Below are 20,983 nucleotides of genomic sequence, written 5' to 3' on the forward strand. Positions count from 1 at the left end.
AGCTGGACAAATCATGCTTTTTGCTTCATAGTTCTCACCGCAAATGCAAACATGCACAACATGCTGCTGTTCTATAAAGTCAGAAAACCTGCAGTCATACTACACTGCACACAAAAATCACAACCCTTTAGTTAAAAATGCGACTTAAGCCCAATTTATCTGTGTTGGGCGGAAAGTGAAATGCTCTACTTGGAAATAATCTGGTTTTACACCAACTTTGCTTAAATCAATTCAATATATTTTCTATTAAAATGAAATAAACTACCTCTTCAGTTGATGTAAGAGTGTCTACAGAGAGAAATCATTTGAACTAAACCAATTTCAAAAGGAATTTTGGAAAAATCAAGAAACAAAAAATGCCCATTTTGTCCAACATAAGATTTTGGCTTCTCAGTAACAAGCAGCAGTGGTAGTATTTAACCAGCTTAGTGTTATTTTTTAACAAGAGTTGTAAACTATGGAATAAAACCTAGCACTTGGAAAGAATATGCAGTAATAGCTGCATTTTTCAGACACTCTTAGGAATCTCTTGCAATACAGTGCACAAGTTCTCCGTCCTACCGACAGCAGATGAGTATTTAAAAAGAAAATGTGTTTCTCCTATTACTGCGGTCAACTGAGAATGGAAATTCTACGGGAGAGGCCAGCAAATAGTCAACTAGAGATATCGTGATCTTAACTGGCCAGGAACAGTGTGGAGATTACCTGAAGGTTCTCATCCTCTCGGATCAGTTGCTTCCTGGGAAAAATCTGATTAGCCTGGATGCATTCAAGGCTGTGCTGAGTCTCTTCATCCTGAGAAACAAAGCATTACAGTTAACTCCAGCACTGTCACTCGCTGCTGCCCTCACCACATCACCAGCTATCCATTACCAATGAAAGCTCCAACAGGATGAAGTGTTTAGAGAATACAGGTATCAGCAACTTAACGTTATTGAACTTCCAAAGACAAGCACTCAAACAACTACACATGATATCACAAACAAGTTTCCTTCCTGCAGCCTGATTAAAGTAGTCAGAAAAAAAAGGCTCATAATTGTATCAGGAACAAAGCATCAGCCTAGCCTAGCTCAGCCCTCCTTAAAATTCAACAACCCCACACATTAGCATCAATTCCCTAATGTTTTTCAGATTTTAGCCTATTCTGCTCTGTAACAGACCCTACAAACCCCTTTTGCTTACCATGACAGGCCCCGGATAGGAGGAGAAATCCTCGTCTTTACTCACAATACTTTGAGGTTCTTCTTCACTTATTAAAATCTAGAAAGCCAGAAAAGTACAACGATGAAGTCAAATTCATTTTCTTTGGGCAAATAAATACAAATTAACTTTCAAAGACTGAGAATTCATCTGTTAGAAAACTGCAAGCAAACAGTAATTATGAAAAGATGAAATCCATATTAACTAACTCTCCTGATAGACAAAATTGTTTCAAACTGTGTCTGGCTCCTCCTGTTCATTCTGAAAAATTATCTCCGACTGCAGTGCTGGGAGAGTACCCATCTGAATGCAGCAATTAGACCACTGTTCATATAATTTAAATTATGTTCATCTTTCTAGACCACCCTGAATTTTTGTCCAAGTCATTTATTTGCAGCTGGCAGTTCCCAAACACATAGCTTATAAACCCAAAGGGATCGCTGTGATTGTTTAGTCTGATCTGTTACGTAACACAGGCTGTTGGATCCTCCTGAAGTAATCTTGTTCCAGTGATGGCATATGAATTAGAATTCATATACAGATAAAATGCTTCGTTTCACCATTACGACTCATTATCTATATCCATGGATGTATCAAAATAACCATTTTTTGCACTGACCTTCCCAAGAGCTGCAGGTCACTACACACGAGTGACTAGCTCTCTTCTACTATCTAACAATTCCCTGACCTGTTACCACCTGCAAATTTTCTAGAAATATTAAAGACCATATAGTCCTGAAGTTTAAGTTCCTATTAGGGTCAATTCCGTAATAGTGGATGTGAATACAGGAGTTAGTTTGAGATTTATCTTACATTCAGTTTTTTAAATTCAGGTCAGTTCTTCCCTTTGTAAAAAAAGGCTCATTCAGGTATTTTATGGGCTTTGCTGTCTACAGTGCATAAAAGACAAACAAAACCATAGCAGTCGAGTTCAGTCAGTTCTCTCTTTATGAGTGGTGGGGTGGACAGAAAGCCACTTTGAATCCAGCAGCTCACAGGGCTTGCCGCAGCACTGATGTGCTTAACTCCAGCCTGGGCATGGCACAGAATATTTACAAAGGGAAAAGGAGCAGCAGACACACACACTCTGAAACTAAAACCACCAATGTCTAAAAATGATCAATGAGAAGAAAGCATTAGTGCCCCCAAAACCTCTGTTCCACAGGAGCATCGCAGTAAACAAAATGCTTTCGTGCCTCCTGGGAGGGGAGAAACAACAGATAAAAGCTCGAGAGTCAGTGCAAAACTCCACAACTTGCAGAAGCCCGTGGATAAATGTCTGTGTGTATATACAAAAGGAGGAAATAATGAGCACAATCGAGCTGGAACTGCCAAATTCACTAAAAAAATAACACAAAAAGTAGATATGAAATCCCAATTCCAAACAACAAGTAAACCAAAAGCTAGAAGACTTGATAGAAGCCTGACTATCCACTATGGAAACTGATAAGGAAAAATAAAACCAGCACAGATTCCATGCCTGCAAGAACAATGGAGAGTAGGAACACTCTTTTAAGTTATCAGAACTGGAGGAAATCTAGAAATGCTGTCTACCAGCAGCAAGGTGACAGCACTATTATGAATAGGGGTTCAGAAAAGGCAGAATTATTTAACATTTTTCTTTCAAAAGGAGCAGAAGAAAGATGGTTCCTATGTAACCCATGCTGTAACTGATGAGAATCTGCAAAGAATCACAATGATTAAAGCTAAAAAGAGCCATAAATTCATTGGGTGTGATCTTTAATCTATCAGAGGCCAAAAAAAAATGTCAGCTTCAAAACGAGCTCACACGTGACTTCAGCATGACCTGGTATCTCATGTATGTTGTGTTTGGGTGCACTTATCTTCCAAAACCACGTCTACTCCTGGCTCAAGATACTGAGAAAGGACGGGGTTCAGCATTCTCTCCAATTCATCTGGTTTCAGCTTCTAACCTTTGGTTCTCACTGTCCATTTTGCAGATGACATGATGCACCATCCTCCTTGATTGACAAGATTTAAAAAGAAGCCTCCTGCTCAATCCGATTGAAAAGGATGGCTGGCTAAGCAACAGGTCATTTGTCCAACCAACCTCTGTCTTACAGCTCATCCATCACGAAAGGCACAGACTGGATACACTTCGCGGTGTATATTGATATAATGAAGAATGATTCAGTGATCCAATAATTCAATGACTAATGATTCAAGAGAAGATGGGTCTTAAAACCAAGGTTTACACAAATGCCCTTCTCCATCCTTACGAGAATAAGCTTACGCATTGAGCTATCAGGTCGGCAGCCAGGCAAGAGGGAAGCAGAGTTAGGGCATACTTATACACAGACTCCTGAGGAGGACATCTCCGTTACTGTTTGGCAGGCTGTTGGCACAACCGCCTTCTGCAACCAACTACCTCTTCACCAGCACCAATTCTCTTCCAGAACAGCAGCCACCAGCGAAGTCAAGAGCAAACATTTCCAGATCAAATCATCTAGGCACTTTATGTACAACTCAAACAAAGCTTTAAACACTAACAGCGAAGCCTTCTGAATATGAAGGAATTTTCTGAAATAGCAAGGTATTTTTTAACTTCAAGTACAATTATCAAAGAAACATTGACTTAATTAAAAAGATGAGCTTTATTACAAATCTAAAGCATGCTCAGTATCGCTGATGAAAAGCTTTAATATATACTAGGCACTGTGCTGCAACAAAATTGTTCTTTTATACTTCAGATCGGATATATTTATTTTTAAAGGTTACTATATAGCCATCTACATATTAAAAAAACAGTATTAGCTTAGAAAAATAGGTCTTCTAAAATTTCTTCGAGCTCTGCTCCTAAAATCCAGCATAAACCATCAGCAGAGACTGCCCAAATCATTGCAGAACAAGCTGTTTATTCTAATTGCTGCATTCAGCTGAAAAACAGCTTTTACTGCAATACTCTGGCTTTTTACATTCATGAGAGAATCCTCCTTTTCAAGGTGAATTTTGGGAAAGCTGTGTGAAAAAATATGGTGGTTCCACTCTTAGCATCATCAGATATTGCCAAGATAAATGGTACAAGAACTTGTAAGTCTGGTTCTAAAACAGTTTGCATGCTCACACTGCTTCTTGGTAGAAGTGAAACATGTCATCAACTCATCTGCCACAACACAAAAGTACTTCTAAAAATTGCCACTAAAAATCGCAAGAAATGCTGAGTTGTTAGAATGAAGTTCACTGATCCGATGGACGGCGAATATACCGAGAGAAATGCTTCATTTCCCATCATGTCAACAAGCTGATCCCACTCCCTTCGTGATCTCATGCACGAGGGAAGGGAAAGGACCACACGCTCTTCACAGGAGTAGCCCAGGCTGAAATGGTGTGAATTCACTCTGAAACCACACTTTCAATCTCCATTTCTTTCTATACCAAAGCTTTCTAACCCATTTCCAGCCATATGCTTAGCAAACTCTCCCAGGCGAGTTGTCAAGAGGCTCAGGGTGATCGTGTGACACCTAGGGAGGGGACTCCCGAGCGCTGCCTTACAAGTGAGGACAAGGTTCTTCATCTCAGCAACTCCAACAAGCCACTCTGCTGAGTTTTACCCACGACAACGAGCACACCATGCTGCTCTGAAGGACAGCTCGATAGAAAGGGAGACAAGCTGGCTGAAGAAATCTATTCTCAAACTGACCCATACCATTTTTTTTAATGACTTAATTGCAGAATGGAATCAGAATTCTCATTTTATTTAACTGCAGCTGGCAAATAATCAGCTCTTCCACGACGGTAACAAACACTTCCCAGAAATGAAATGGAAATGTTCAAATACAGCTTAGATAGTAACTGAAGGAGAACACATCTTCATAAAACACACCCTGAAATTCAGGCTCCCACATGTAAACAGATCACATAAATAGTAGATAGCTTGTAGTGCAGTGAAACTTGCTTTTATTGTTAGAAATAATGAGGGGTTTGGGTCAGGACTGAGGCCAAACAGGTGATGTCATCAATGGACTGTGCTGCCCTTTCAACAGTAGTTTCACATATATTAAATTACACCAAAAAAGAGGTTAGTCTTGTTAATTCTCCATCCTTATGCTTTGCTCAAATGGATAAATGTCTATAAAGGTTGTAACCTCAAACTCTGTTCAGCCAGGATGGGAACATCTTAATTACCTTTCACTTCAGATGTGCCTTCTGGTCTAAATTATGTACATAATTAAGACTAGCAATAACCATCTGTTTGCCAGTGATTCTAAACAAAAAAGATTATATTAAGGATCATTTAAATTCACATCTATTTAAACATAGCTGGACTTACAGCAACGTAAAAGAAAAACTGGAGGGGAAAAAAGGGAAAGGATATACCCAAGCGTTTCATTTTGTTCCCATGCCTTCTCTGTCCAGATCCTGAATTCCACTTAATTTAGTATCAAAATCAGAGGGAACTGAACCTCAGTCTCAAAACATAGCTATTTGTGTGCTGCGTTGCAGCTGCCCTTTAAATTTTAGGTAGGAATTCAAAGGTTTTCACAAAGAAGCACTAGCAAATTTGAGAACAAAACATTCAAGAATGCGATCCAGCTGCAGCACAAGATGCTTCTGCTAGAAACCAAAACCAGTTCTTCCCCTTTTGCAGGTGGAAGGAAGTTATCCTGAGATAAGGATAAGCACTTCGTTTCCCACATTTCAACCCCTGACAGCAAGGTTTCCCCTCTATCCTGGCACCACATGTAGAAGTAACTGAATAGCTTTCAGAAGCATTTACTGGGGAAGCAGCTAACACTATGGACATTTGCACGCTACTCAGGAGCTGGACAAGGAATCATGTCTGAAGATTGTGTACAATTAAGAACAACAAGTCTTTTTTTAATAATTGAAGGTTGCCAATTACAACTCGGTAAAAATACTGATTTTTAACATCTTGGAAAATGCTTCAACTCAGAGAGTAATCAGTGATAACTACAGAATCCACCTCCGACAGGTAGCTCATCTTACCAAAATACTACGATTAGCTTACCAAAGAATGAGATAATAAAAGTCCTCTTTGTCCCAGAAAGTCTCAAATGATAGTCTTCCGGTACTTCACATTGGCAACTGCAAATAAAGAGACAGGACTTCAAAACACAAACCTTTATTTGAAAAAAAAACAAAACCAAACCAAACACACTTCCTAAATAGCCAGCAACTTATACAAGAAACTCAGCTGTTAGGTTGGTTTGTCTTAATGAAAGAGTAGTTAATGCTATTTACTTTACCTATGTAACCCGTAACTACTGAGATCACAATATGCTCGAAGAGGGGACTAAATTATTGGATTCTGACAAGTACACGTGTGCTGGTTAAAGCCTCTTTTCTGGTACGTACAGTTCAGAAATCGTGGCCACGAAGCAATTCAATTTTTTCTACTTCTTTGGTAGACAAAAATGAAAAAATAATTAAAAATTGCTTAGCAATACAACTAGAGGACAGCTCTTTTAGAGACAGTCCAAACTGTTTTGTACTGATCCTCAAAAGTGCTTTTGAATTTTGCACTGAATTAGCTTCCCCCTGCCAAGAAAACAGATGAAGACCTCCAAACAGTGGCTGTTGCCTGAGTACTTCTGGACAAAGCTGCAAAAACGCCAAGGTGAACAGCAATGCTCATGCCATCCTATTCCTCCCAAGACTTTTTGACCTTCCAAGTGCTGTACAAACAGTTATTTCCTCAAAAATAAATTTAAGTATTGTGTCACAAATACATACTTGTCACAAAAACTATATGGAGAAGATATCTGACTAGCTTCATTCCTATGCAGCACCACAGCAGGTACTCCCAGGCGTCTTCCACAGCATCCACGTGACTGCTGGGACACAAAGTTCCATGCTGAAGTGCCCAAACCCTAAAATTAAAGTCCCAGGCTAAACCCAACCATTCTTAAAGCATGCAAGCAGCCAAACTGGTGGAATACCCCTTCCTCGTATCCAGTGCACCAGAAGATTTGCTCTTCACAATTACTTGGAAGCTATCCCAGTAGCACGCTGCACGAGTATGTGCCTGGAAAGTCTCACTTCCGTAAACATATAACCCTGCTGCTAGAAGTAGTTTGCTTGTACTCCGCTGTGCCACTAGTGACAATTCTCATATTTCAGTCCCCTAAAAAAACCAAACAAACAAAAAAACCCAACAACAACAAAAAATACCCACCCCACCCAACTATTTTGCTTTTATTGTGTTTTTTAGTTTATGACTTATGAAAGAAAAAGTAAAAATACTTTCAGTACACAAAAAGGGATATATAATTTTAGGACTGACATAGAAGAAAAAGCTTTAAAAAGCACAAACTTAGATGCACTGAGCAAAAGAAATTCTAGATTTCAGACTGTGGACACGCTTCAGGGGAATCTCATACATATCGCGGTTCAAGTGTTACTGAAAAGAAAATGGGACACAACGGTTCAGCTGTTACTGAAAAGAAACTGTGACACCAGGATCTCTGCTTTAACAGAAAACACCCTATGAACGATCAGAGCTGTTAAAATCCTCAGCTAATCCCAAATCATATTTTTATAAAATCGCTTCTAAAAGCAACATCTGCTTACCTGAAACAGAGGTCAACTTGTGATCTTACTTTAAAAACTCTCTGCCAACAAGCCCAATGCCAATTCCAATAGCTTTATGGGCTGATGGCTAAATATGGCACACGGAGCAGAAACAACAAGTTTTACTTTGAGGTACCAGCTTGATCATGTACAGTTCAACTTTACAGCTGCTTGGCTGTACAAAGTCACCTTTGATGGCAATACTTAGCAAGCTTATTAAATAAAAAAAAAGCCACGAAGGCAGACTACGCAACTCTAGAATGACTCTTCAGAGAGAGTTTTTTGGCCACATTACTTTTAAAAACAGCAACATACACATTTAGGGGAGCAGGAGGTGGACTTATTTTGTATGTTTTAGGGCCAAGAAAAAAAACCTTCACAAGATCTGCAACAAGCTTTTTACTGAATTTAGTGAGGTTTGGAAAAAGCCAAATCTCAAGAGTTTTTGTAGAGAAGTTTCAAAACAGCAGAAAAATGTTCCAATATAAGCGTTAATAATTCCGCTTTACTCTGCCAGTATTCAGAAAACACTTCACGACACGCTCATCAGCATTCCTCTTGCAAGGCTGCGAGTCACAGATAAGCACCTCAAACGTTATCACTTCCTAAGTCAACAACTCGTGCCAAAACAAAAAAAAAAAAAGGCTGACTGTAAGAAACATGTCTCTGAATTCTTCTACCACCTCAAAACCACTAACTGCTGAAGGGAGGAGCAATCCCAAGCAGAGGTGTAGAACTGTTTAATTAATACAGCTAAGTTCATGTGCTCCCACCCTTTCCTTCGCATTAGCTCTTGTTTGGTCCACGAAGAACAGATTTGGCACCATTAGGAAAGCAAAGGGTAGAAGATGGAAAAGGGAACAGGACCCTTTCGTTAAATCCTACAAAGTCAAACGTGCCCAGTGAAGGAATTGGCTTTGCAGCATCTTTCTTACTAGGCCATCACAGTTTGGGTTAGATTGGTTTTATTTGAGCTCAGATGCCGACAGATGTATTAACACTGCCCAACTTTAAACGTGTAAGAAGTCATCCTGGCGTAGAGCTCAGTACTTAAGGTGATGTGAATAGGAACACTTGAAGCTTTTGCTTTGAGCCATTGTCTTATGATCCTTTGCTGCTGGCTGCCTCTGTGAACCTGGGCATTAGGTGAAGACTAATGAGCACACAGTTCTTGCTTCCACTGCTTTATTTTTCCTTGGAAGATGCTACAACAATCATACTGCAATGGTGAAACAAGTAGCAGTAACTGTGGGGGAAAACTCAGAATAGTTTCCAAGACACAGAACTTCCCTCCCTGGAGCTACCCCAAAACTGATCAACCCAAAAGCCAGCCCTACACTGAGCAGAGTGTTGGACTACATGACCTCCAATCTAAATTACACCATGAGGCTGTGACAATGTTTTTCTTGACATTTATTTTAAATAAAACATTGGCAAATATCTAGGAAAAACACTCTTGAGAAGTTCAATAAACATGTTTGTTTAATTAGGAGACCGGGAAGTAGTCACTGCAGTTTCTCAGCTGCAAGGTTGGATCTATGAGAACAGGAGAGGTATGATTTGCTAAGCAGAAGTGAAGTGGCAGAAGGGAACAGGTTTGGAAAAAGAAATACGAATTTTCTCCAGCCAAAACTATACTCAAAGACGTAGGCAAACAGAACTATTTATTCTGGTACCTGACTACTTTGAAGGCGTTTTTCCTCCCTCTGCTGAAATACAGCATTTCTGCATCGGTTATGCCACACCATGTCACAACCTCATTATTATGCAAGCGCAGCTTCTGATGAAGAGTTCTCTATTTCTGTTTACTGTTCCCATATAACCTAGCTCTGCAGTGACGGAACCTTCTCTTGCACCAATATTATCACACGCTTGCCATTTCATCACCTTTCCGTTTGGCCACCTTCTGCGCAGGTTTAGCTCATGTATTGGCTATAGATTCTCCTCTTCCCTTTTTATGTCCTTCCTAGGGGATTTTTGCTTGTTTGCCCCAAAACTATTTTCACCCTATTCTTCGTGTGCTAAGGAACAGGAACAGAGTGCTACTATCAGCTCCCTAGCACCTGGGGTGATGCGGTTAGCTTGTGGCCCAGCCAGAAACCACAGAGGGGATGGGAGCACTGGGACTGCTGCCTTGAATGGCCACTCCTGAGGCTGCCGAGTGCAAGGTTACTACTTAAGAGAAAGTTTGAAAACATGTATGCAGAGAAGGAATGCTCATCTTCAGGGAGCCATGTTCAGGTTTCTACTACCACGTCTTCTCTATCATACGCTTCCCCACGTTCAGTTATTTCCAGTTTGGAAAGCAGTTGGACATGGAGTGTACACGACAGTGCTCAAATGCATGATGGAGTAAGAGATCAACATCCATACTGAGTATCTCCCTTTCCAAGTGTCCTGCATAGGAGCATCCTGAAAATGCCTTATTCCATCTTCCCTTCCACCTCTGCTTCTATGAGTGAAGAATGGAATTAGCAAGAGCCCACAGCACCAGAAAGGTTCTGCCAACATCTGTCACCATGCCGACTCATACATTAACGGCAGGTAGTTTGCTGTGGAGGCCTTTCCAGATGGGCACATTCGTTTCCTTCATCTTCCCACACAGAAGAGGCACTAATCTGTTTTTAAAAGTTCAATTAAGCTGATTATCTTTGCATGCTAGTTAAAAGAGATTACTTCTTACGCTCTTCAAAAATTAAATGTGGAAGCAACAGGTCTAAGTTAAAACAAAAATCATCTCAAAGAGTAAGCAAAGCTTTTGATGGCAAAAAATGCAGCAAGCAAGGCAGAAGGAGCACTTCTGAGACTGTGGCTCTACCAAAATTTGACCTTACACTAAGAAAGGTCCATTTTTCCATAACTGATGTAAAGAATAGAAGTCCTTCAGGTAGGATTACAGTATTCATTATTCCAATAACTTATTTTAGGAAAGAATGTTTCTGGATAAGATTATATATCAATAAACTCCTTCACTGATCTTGAAACCAAATTCTGAAGAAAGTGTCACTTTTCTAAGATTCCAGGTTTTCTTGTAATTCCTTTTTCGTTTGGATAAAACCCTGAGATCCAAATGCTGCCACTGTTCATACAGAAGCCAGGATACAGTTTGCCCACTGGAGAACTGATGAAACACTGGAAGTTTAAAGCTCAAATTAAGAACCCATCTTATTTTCCTTTTATTTCTATGACTCCATATTCCACAGTGTTATGTGCATGACAAACAAGTAACATCTACCAAGAAGGACCAACAAGCTACACAGAGGAGTCAGAGCTATGGAGAGATCTGCAAAGATGGGCTCTGAATCTTGTAGCCATGGATGAAAGCCAACAGGACAGAGAATACTGACCAGGGCCTGCACGTGAAGCTCAGTAGGCTTGTGTAGGTTTTGAGCTAGAAAGGTGATCAAGTGTGCCGGGGAGGGGATTTATGTCAAAAGGGAACCAAAGAGCCCTGAAAAGTAGGGCAATATTAAATTGAAGTTATGAAACAGAAAAAGCAAGTGAGCAACACTGAGACCAGGCAGCAAAAGTTTCCACATGAAATGGCAAAACAGAGTAAGAAGGGAATAATTTGCTCCTCATACTTCCTATTCCTCCACTAAGGTCCTCACAGTCCATTTGCCACAAGTCACACTCCCTCCCCTATTTCTTCCTTTTTAGAAGAAAGGCAACAAATCCCCTATTTGAGGGATAAGAAGCAGATAATCAGAGTCTCATCCTCCCAAGACCCCTAAAATTCATCCCACCCATAACATTTTGCTTTGACTCAGTCCTTTGTTACCTGGATGAGCACTGGCAAGAGGCAGTTGCTGCTCCAGGAGAGCTGCATCACACAATTCCCCTCAAGACAGGCTCCCAATATATATTTTATTGACAGGCAATGCAACACTAGAGTTCCACAATTAAAAAAAGTTTTGAAAACAGGAAAAACCAAGAAGTAAATTTGATCTGAAGACTCCTTTGGAGTTTCAGGTTATACTGCCATGAGATTTCACCCCCACACACTGTACTACTTTAGGACAACATACACAGTTACAGCTATTAGCTCTTAAGTGTGTAAATTGACCTCACTTCCACCACGCTTCATCTGGCACAGAGCTTTCAGAACCTCTTTTAACAAACACCACTCAATGCTTTTGTCATAGGACAACTTGATTAAAAGACCAAGTACCTGCTCTGAATAAGCATTGATTTCTCAAAGCATTAAGTAGGTTCAGTTATTACAAGGTGTCTGGAACAGGAAACTGCCTGCAGAGGCTCCGAGCAACAGCACTGCTCAGCTACACAACCAGGAGCAGGCAGGACACAGGAGTGTTCTGTTATCAAAACACAACACCGCTGTCTTCTATTGCGCACCTTGCACAATGCAATTACAGACTACAGTTTTAATCCGTTAATTCTTAAATCGCATTGAAAAAGCCTGTTCTGTGAGGACAGCCCAACCGTATCCTGGGCTGTATCCGGAGAAGTGTGGCCAGCAGGGCGAGGGAGGGGATTCTGCCCCTGTACTCTGCTCTGGTGAGACCCCACCTGGAGTGCTGCGTCCAGCTGTGGAACCCTCAATATCAGAAGGATATTGACCACTTGGAGCGAGGCCAGAGGAGGCCACGGAGATGCTCAGAGGGCTGGAGCACCTCTGCTATGACGAAAGGCTGCGAGAATTGGGCTTGTTCAGCCTGGAGAAGAGGAGGCTCCGAGGAGACCTCATTGCAGCTTTCCAGTATCTGAAGGGGCTACAAGGGTGCTGGGAGAGGACTTTTTACAAGAGCCGGTAGTGACAGGACAAGGGGCAATGGGTATAAATTGAAATCAGGGAGGGTTAGATTAGATGTCAGGAAGAAATTCTTCACAGAGAGGGTGGTGAGGCACTGGGACAGGTTGCCCAGAGAAGCTGTGGATGCCCCATCCCTGGCTGCCCCGGCTGGACGTGGCTTTGAGCAACCTGGTCTAGTGGAAGGTGTCCCTGCCCATGGCAGGGGGGTTGGAACTAGATGATCTTTAAGGTCCCTTCCAACCCTAACCATTCTATGATTCTATGACAGCCATTTGGGAAAGATGCATACTCACCTTCACTCTCCACCTAGGAAGAGGTGGCCATCCAAGCAGCTCAGTGCTCAGACTTAAGCCAGGCTACCTTATACAAACGTCAAAGTTAATTGTGCCAAACAGCCTAACACTAGCACTTGGTAAAACGGTGGCACACTCCAAAAATGCCTTTTTCTTAATATGACACTGGAAGTGGTTTTGCTTTAAAACAGGTTACATTTGCTTTCCCTGAAACATGGAGAGCACTTGGGGTACTGCTCCCACGCTCCTCCCCAACCAAATGCTTCTTCCCCTTCCTTTTCTTCCATCAGCTCTGACATTTCAGACCCCTCATGGCATAATCCAAGTCCTAGATGCAAGACAGAACTAACCCAGAAAGAAGGCAGGTCACGGAACCCGTGCTCTGCAGTGCTGTGTATGTTGTTTGCTTCCAGAGCAGCCACCGACAAAAAGCTGAGCCTGAAAGCAACTGCGTGGTATTTATAATTTATAGAATCAGGCAGCTTGAGAATCACTTCAACACCTGCAGAACTGACATTTTTCTTTACAGAACTAGTCAATTAGCTTGCTCAACTCTTAAACTACTTACATATTTACTTCTCAAAGCATTAAGCAGGTGAAGTTTAGACAGCAGGGTTTGCAGCCCAAGTACCAGTTACCCTCAGAAAGGCCTGACCTGCATCAGAGACATTAAGAACAGAACTGCACCCTGTGCCCACCCAACTGCAGCTGCCTGTAGGCAGACTACACTGCCAGCATCCATGAACTCTGGGATGAAGAGCTAATCTCTTCCAGCCACCATGGCAGGTGATAAGTATGTTTGGTAACAGCATTAGTACTACTGTTTACAGTATAAATTAGTGAGTTAATTCAATACAAGACAAGCATTGAGTTCTGCTATTTCTTTATTCATACATAATCCGGGTAACAACTGCATCAAGTCATCATATTGAGAGAGCTGGCCTAGGTAGAGAGCCAGCTTCAGTCACAAGCGATCCCTTTTCATGAACTGACCACCAAAGCTGCACATCCCAGGAGGTAAATCAAGGGTTATCATCCTAGCTTTTCCAGGATCATAAACAGCTGTTTTCTAGAGAGCAGTCCAAGTACTTGTTTGGGCATCATCTACAAGACTGCCAAGACATCAACAGCACTGTTCAACTAGCCTCTTAATGTGTGTAAATACTGCAAGGCAGAAGTCAAATACGAAGAGATAAAGCCATCTGTGCTTGTGCATGATAAGGAGACCAGCAAGAGCTGGGTAAGGAAACGCTAGCAGCTAAAGGCATATTCTGCTACCTCCTATTTAGATAGGAAGTTCCAGTTTAAACCCAGACACACAATTTTACCAGCACAGGTTACTCCTTGCCTTACATTTGAGCAGCTAACCTCTTTCAGACCAGAAGAGGTTACTGCATCAATCCATTTCCAATTTCAACTTCTCCAAACTTTCAGCAGTATGCTCTGCTATTAGTCAGGTTTTCTACAGAGGAAGAGAAGCCTCACACCAGCACTGCCCTTAAAGGCACAGGAGTGTAGAGTTCAGGCTCCCTACATGGAGACGCATACACAGAACTCCAATGCCTTGCCCAGTTAAGGAGGCTTCCTATATTTCAGTCACAAGGGATAAATGGGTTTGGCTAATCTGCCAGTACTTTGTCTCCAAGAAACCTGATGCTTGATGTCCTTTCTTTGGTCAGCTGATTCAATTCACTAAAATTAGGAAGTGAAAACAGGAAGAACAAATACCTTTTCTCCTGCAGTTAATATTTGGAAGATAGTGAAGTTAAGACGGTAGTTTATTCCCACCTTTTTCCCATCCATGGAAAGTCATAGTTACTTCCAGAAGCAGGAAGCATAACTGGCAATAGTACTTTCCATTTGCAAGTTGCACCTAAATAAGTTGCACTAAAAGTTGCAAGTTGCACTAAAAGGCAAGCAGAGAGTCTTAAGAAGGGTCTTACACACACATGCAGAAAAAGGACACCAAGCCATGTGCATACTGAACTGCAGCGAGAAGCTCGGAACAGCCAGGACTGCATCTCGCTTTGGAGCCTCATCAAATACCAAGGACTTACACAGCAGTTGTACATGGCTTTCCAGTATGGGAGGCAGGAGGCACAGCCAAGTGTCCTGCATCTCTTAAGATCACCTAAAAAAATTTGAAGCTAGTCTGTGTTTGTTTCCAGAACTATTCTTGGAGATCAATTACAGACATTATGATTATCTAGTATTAAGTACAGAGGTGTTCAGACTAGCTAATTTTGTTAGACCTCAAAGTTTATTCCTCTAAAAGTGCAATAGTGGTAGTTTACAACCAGTTGGCTCTATGATGTAAACTTTTTTAAAGCTTATAAACATAAGTCCAGTAGCCCTCCAGCTACTAAACCAAGGTAGTATGGTATGGACCCATCTCGTTCCAATCTTCAACAAGTCTGAGGCAAGAACAATTCCAATTTCTAAAGCCATGTTTCCATACTACCCAGGGAGGCTGAGTTCAGTCATTGTAACATCTTAATCTTCTCCATGTAACAGCTTCCGTAAGAGTGAAAGCTTGTTAGCTTGCACTGCAGTTGCCCAGACATTCAGACCCAGGAAAGAGTTTACTTGAATTAACAGAATATTCTTATTCTAAAAACCTAAACAGCACGAAATCAGATATGTTCAGGCATTTCAGAGAGGCACCAAAAAGGTTGCAGTTGATTTTAAGACACATGTATATCAAATCAATTTCAATTAAACCTGAAATTAAGTTCTGGAATGGACTGCAACTCTGCCAGCTGAACAAAGTTTTACACATCTCCAGTTAATATTAACCAGCCACAGACCGTCTCCGCCCTTTCCCCTCCTATATTTAAAGTTAAAAATCCATTGACCTAAGAGTTCAAGCTTCCTTAGGAGGATACCAGCAGATATTTGGCTTGCATGGAAAAAGGTATCATTGCTATATGGTGATTTTAAAGGAGGTGTAGTTACAGTGTCAATGGCAAGATCAACAAGCACGACTGAGTTTCTCTCGGGAACATGAAGATTTAAGTCTGGATTTCCTACCTGCCCACTTAAAATCAACCCACACTAAGTTGTGTGTACTTGAGAGTGGCTTTTACCAAAAAGAGGTATTACTCCAATATCCTACTTTTAGAGGTAAAGAACCTCTAAAAAGAGCATGAAGAATTAATTAATACTGCAAGATAGTAACAAGTGTCTGTATACAAGCAAATGCATTCCTACAGCAATTCAACACTATCAGCACTTACCTACAGCAACCTTCAAATCCAGGGTCATACTGCTGTAGGTATGTGTTGCCTATAATGTTGTTTATTAAAAAACTGGTTGTAAGAGATAAATCATCATTTTAAAGAAAGAAGTTAGGGCTCTTAGGCAAGTTAACTAAACACAACGTACCCACATCTTCCCCACAGACCTTTAGAGGTGAAGTTCAACAGCTCATTCTATTACTGACACACCAGGTAATGTTCAATTTAAATATGGCTTAATCCCAGATTTTACAAAATGCATGTCAGTAAGCAGAAAACTTGTAATCCACTTTATTTTGCAGTGAACAGCAAGATTTAACCTTTCTTTTAAGAAATATAAAAAAAGATTTATAGCCATCCTTAAAATAAATTTAGCATATCCCCTTCAAGTTGTATGTTAAAGACATGCAAGAACATGTCATATTAGTCCACAAGCTTGCTTAGATACAAAAATAGCATATTACACATTTGTAACACTTCAATTCTTACCTGTGATTTGCAGATATCAAGCCATTCAAGATTTGATATCCAGTTACAAAAAAGCAGATGTTACTTCTGCCCCTTTAAGTCCAAACAGGAAAGTATAAAGAACCAGGATAGATACACATGCAAAAAAAATCAGAACAATGAGTTGAACGGGACAACTGAACATCAGTTATTCCAAGCCCCTATTTGACACAGATCCAATTAGATCAAGTCACTCGGACTTGTCCAGCCAAGGTTTGAATATCTCCAAGCATATTCTTTCTAGACAACCTGTTCCCATATTAAGGTTGGAATCTTTAACTTCAAAGAACACACTCAAAGGCAAAAGGAAGCTTTCACACTGAGAAAAACCAGGGCAAACAATAAGGATAAGAACATTCATAATATTTAAGCCTACCTCACTTATATTGTGAGTCCTTATTTCAAGAGGTTATGCAGTTGGTGTAACAAATTTACATGTTAAGACGAATCTAGAAGGAAATGCCCAGCTGAGATGAAAAAGCACTTGTAGTTGGGATAAATAACAGCTTGCTGTAGGAACCACCTCAGTATTGAGGCCTTGTGTTTCTGGACGAGTTTGCACAGTTCTGTACATCTAGATTCAAATGCCAAAAGTGGCCAAAACACCCTTCCCTGAAAGATTACACTTTTATGCAGGAAACTTACTTGGCAAGCTTAAATTAATCTGTCAACCAAGTACAAGGACCCAAGGTATGTATGTTTTAAAGTCCCACATCTGTGTCAGTAGCTTGGAAACACAACATCTCTGCATCAGCTTCAGGTCCAGCTGACAGAACTGTTTTGAAAGTCTTCCCTGACAGCAGAGGCTTCCAGAACAACCAGCACATACAGCCAAACTGTGTTCAGCCTGAACAACTTCAAGCTTAACATGAACTGAAGATGGTTTTTTCCCCCCACTTACCACTGCCTGTTCCAAGAACAGGTAAGAAACAGTGGCCCGTTCTGCTATTTTAACTCCTTTACATCCAACAGCTCAAGAAGTCAGGGCACTGTGTGTAAATGCTGCTGCACGGGAAGAACCTTGACAGGGCAAGCATGCTTTGGTGATGGATGTCTGGATCAGGAGTTGAGGTTCTCACAGATAGTTGCACAATAAAGTAAACAAGGGAGGCAAAGCTGATAGCCCAAGACCCACGTATTCTTGACACAGCAGGTATTTTCACTACTCGCACATGCCATGGGAATCAACTGGTAATTGCATCTTAAAAAGTCTTTTTATAAAAAGCATGGGCTGAAGATTTTACCCATGAGAAAATCCCAGCACTATGATCACCTGTGAAGCTTTACTTCGGCTTCTCTTGGAATATCTATGATCCCCAATTCCCTTCTCCATCCTTTCCTTCCCATAAACCCCCACCCTCGCTCAGTGAGCCAGGTGGACAATACTCCCTGAACCTGGAACCGTTCAGCTTTTCATTTTTAAGCCTTACAGTGTGGAGTTCCAAATCAAGTCAATCTTTTCTACGCCGCACATTTCATAGCACCTCTTCTGCTGAAGATCCACAGGGCATACCACAGTTTTCACAGTCACATATGCTTAAGTGGTAGTAATGTATTTTTAAAAGGTTGAAACCCTAAGTATAGTATGAGCCCGTAGCATCAGAAGGACCTCCTAGTTTTGGTACCTGGAACAGATGACTAGAGTCTAATTCTTCAAATACACACAGTTTTTATATTCTGCACTTGGGAAATACAGCTCTGCTAGCTGGGGGTCTGAGCTGCAGAGGCCTGCACTCAGGCCTGGAGTCATTACTTAACACCATAGCTCTACACACCTCCACAGAAGTTTCCAGTAACATGCTAGCCAGCACCACAATCCACAGGAGGGCAGGGACACATCCAGCTCTCCAGGATGGCAGACACCTGACTCATCAGACCACCACCTAGAACTTCTTCCCAGATAAAGTCATTATTCCTACACTTCTACAAGTACCAGGTAATTCAAGATCCTATCGGGCCATCTGGAAGTTAGGTTTCTCCATGCATCCAAGGCTATTGCAGCCTCACCTTAAAATCATCTATCACCTGTGGGGACAAACTACCGGTGCCACTGCACTCACAGCAAGTCAGAAGACCAGGCAGTTTGTTAGGCATTTAGATAGCCAATCACCATTCCTCCCACAAACAGCTTAATCTGATTATATTAGTTTATTGGCTCAATTGCACAGCACAGATAAACCTCTTTTGGAAAGAGATGAGCTCCCTGGCAAGCTTTCAGAAGAGAACTCACATTTGGTATGGTAGCTTGATCAACAGCCCCAGCCATATCTATCAGGAAGCCCAGGTCACCAAGGACTCACATCGCAGCCAAAAGGAGTCAGTATACTTAATCCCCACAGCCCCCTTTAAAATGGCCAGCCCTAAAGCTAGGGGTAGAGTTGTCCAGGCTTATTTTGAACACAGTGTTAGTGAAAATCCCTTAGCAAATTAGGTCTTATTTCTTCCCTTAAAAGTTTTCTTGCAGAGTACCATATGGCAGCTGAAGCTGACAAAGCTGCACACGAGGGGGAAGCACGCATGACACTAACATTTAAGGGTTATTTAAATTTTACACATGCTCAAGCTACATTAATGCTAAAACTAGAAACCCACTGAAGCTCAACAGGCTCTTGTACCAGAATTCTTACACAAATCAGCAACAGCTGTCCTTCAAGATGCTTTAGCTCTCCATATACTTCTATTACTGCAGGTCCCCCAGTTTATTGCTGGGCTCCCACACCTGCCCTGCAGCACTGGGCTGAGCATCACCTTCTGTACAGCCGAACAGGAGCAGCCTCCACACTAAGGATGGCCTTCATCTGGCTTTGGGCACTAGTTACTTCTCCAACTGCTTCAGAAGCAGGCTATTTTCTTTAAACCCCTAAAGAAAAAGCCATTACACTGAAGTCAGCATGTGGAATACACCACATGCCACCTGCCTGAGTGAGGCACTGCTGCCATAGCTTTAACTCTCATTTATCTTATCAGAAGGATGTCATAAGTCTTATGCAAGTTCACCTCTAACACACTTGTTATCCTCTTAGGAGCCACTGAATGAAATGTGAGTTAATGAATAACTCAGTAGGAATTATTTCATTATCCTCATGGTGAAAGAGAGCTATCTAATTCTTGGCTATGATGTCAGACTTGAGATCCAGCCAATAATATTTACTCAGGCTTCCACTGCTCAATCAACTGCTACACCACTGGCACTCACAGTGAAAGGTTTGCAGACCACCCCAACAGCTCCAGCACAACTGTCAGTTGAAGCACAGCTACCCTTGAGAGCAGCCTTTGGAAGAACTAGAGCAGCAGGAGTGAAGAGCTAAGCCTGTCATTTTGCTTCCACAGGAGGGAACGGTTTTTGCAGCATATTTTTAATGTATAGGCCTTGCATAGGTTGGAAATCAATGCAGTAACAGCATGTCAGGTCTTCACCTTCTCTTCTTCCCCTACCTGCACTTTCACAGAGGCTCAACCCCACTCCAAGCTACCAGCTGCCTCTGGCACTGCCTAAGGCAGCCTGTATATCCATCGGAAACCCAAGACACTCGCAGGGAAGTCTGAACACAGGTTTCGCTCCTTCACCAGCCACTGACAGTCCTCTCTCCTGCCACTCAGCACTACCTCACTTCTGCTTCCAGTTACACTAGCACTTTTCACTACTGTGCTGGGGTGATCCTGGCCGGAGCCAGGTACCCACCAAGCTGCCCTGTCACTGCCCTCTGCAGCTGGGCAGGGGAGAAGACACAATGAAAGGCTCACAGCTTGAGATAAGGACAGGGAGAGATCATTCAGCAGGTACCATCACAAGCAAGACAGACTCAGCTTGGGGGGAAAATGAACTTAAATTATCATCAATCAAAATCAGAGTAAAGAGAACTAAACCCCAATCTTAAAACACCCTCCCCCCCAGTTAGTTCTGCCAAGGAGACCAGGCAGCTTAAGACAGTGCTTAGAGAGATTTTACTGATTTCATAACCATCAAAATCCATCCTCATCAACACCAGGACAGCTATGCTAGGCAGTGCCCTTCAGACAGTTTAACTCCTGGGACAGATGTTCCTTCAAGTCTGCAACACACCTGTACTTCCTTTAAATTATGTCAGGAGCAAGCTCGGAGACAAGAAAGCAACAGACATTTGAACAGTTCACACCAATCCGTTACAGAAGCTTGCAAGTACTACTTAGCAGGTATTCCCCTCCAGCAACCTGACTGATGAGGAATAAGCCAGTACACAAGCAAGCTAAAAACTTAAGAGGAAAAAAAACATTCGAAAGCCTGGAGGGAGACCAGAGCCAGAAGATGGACTCCTCATGCAGATGGAAAAACAGAGCCATCTTCTCAATACGTCATACCCAATGAAGAGCTCAACACAAGCGTTGCAAGCTGTTTTCTCTACATGGACTGCAGAAACCAAGATGTGTTCTCTTTTGAAGGA

At 41.7% G+C, this 20,983-nt stretch overlaps 1 protein-coding gene across 1 annotated transcript in view; it reads right to left on the reverse strand.

The window, feature by feature from the left end:
- MTMR3 (myotubularin related protein 3) overlaps nucleotides 1–20,983 on the reverse strand; it is a 72,667-nt gene that overhangs the window by 35,489 nt on the left and 16,195 nt on the right. The window contains exons 3-5 of the mRNA XM_010160689.1: nucleotides 6,191–6,267; nucleotides 1,183–1,260; nucleotides 706–795 (exon numbers count right to left, since the gene is read on the reverse strand). Of these exons, the coding sequence (XP_010158991.1) occupies nucleotides 706–795; nucleotides 1,183–1,185 (93 nt within the window). The 5' untranslated portion in view covers nucleotides 1,186–1,260; nucleotides 6,191–6,267. The remainder of the gene's footprint in view (nucleotides 1–705; nucleotides 796–1,182; nucleotides 1,261–6,190; nucleotides 6,268–20,983) is intronic.

This window comes from Eurypyga helias, unplaced genomic scaffold (genome assembly GCF_000690775.1).
Source record: "Eurypyga helias isolate BGI_N326 unplaced genomic scaffold, ASM69077v1 scaffold13731, whole genome shotgun sequence".
Lineage (NCBI taxonomy): Eukaryota > Metazoa > Chordata > Aves > Eurypygiformes > Eurypygidae > Eurypyga > Eurypyga helias.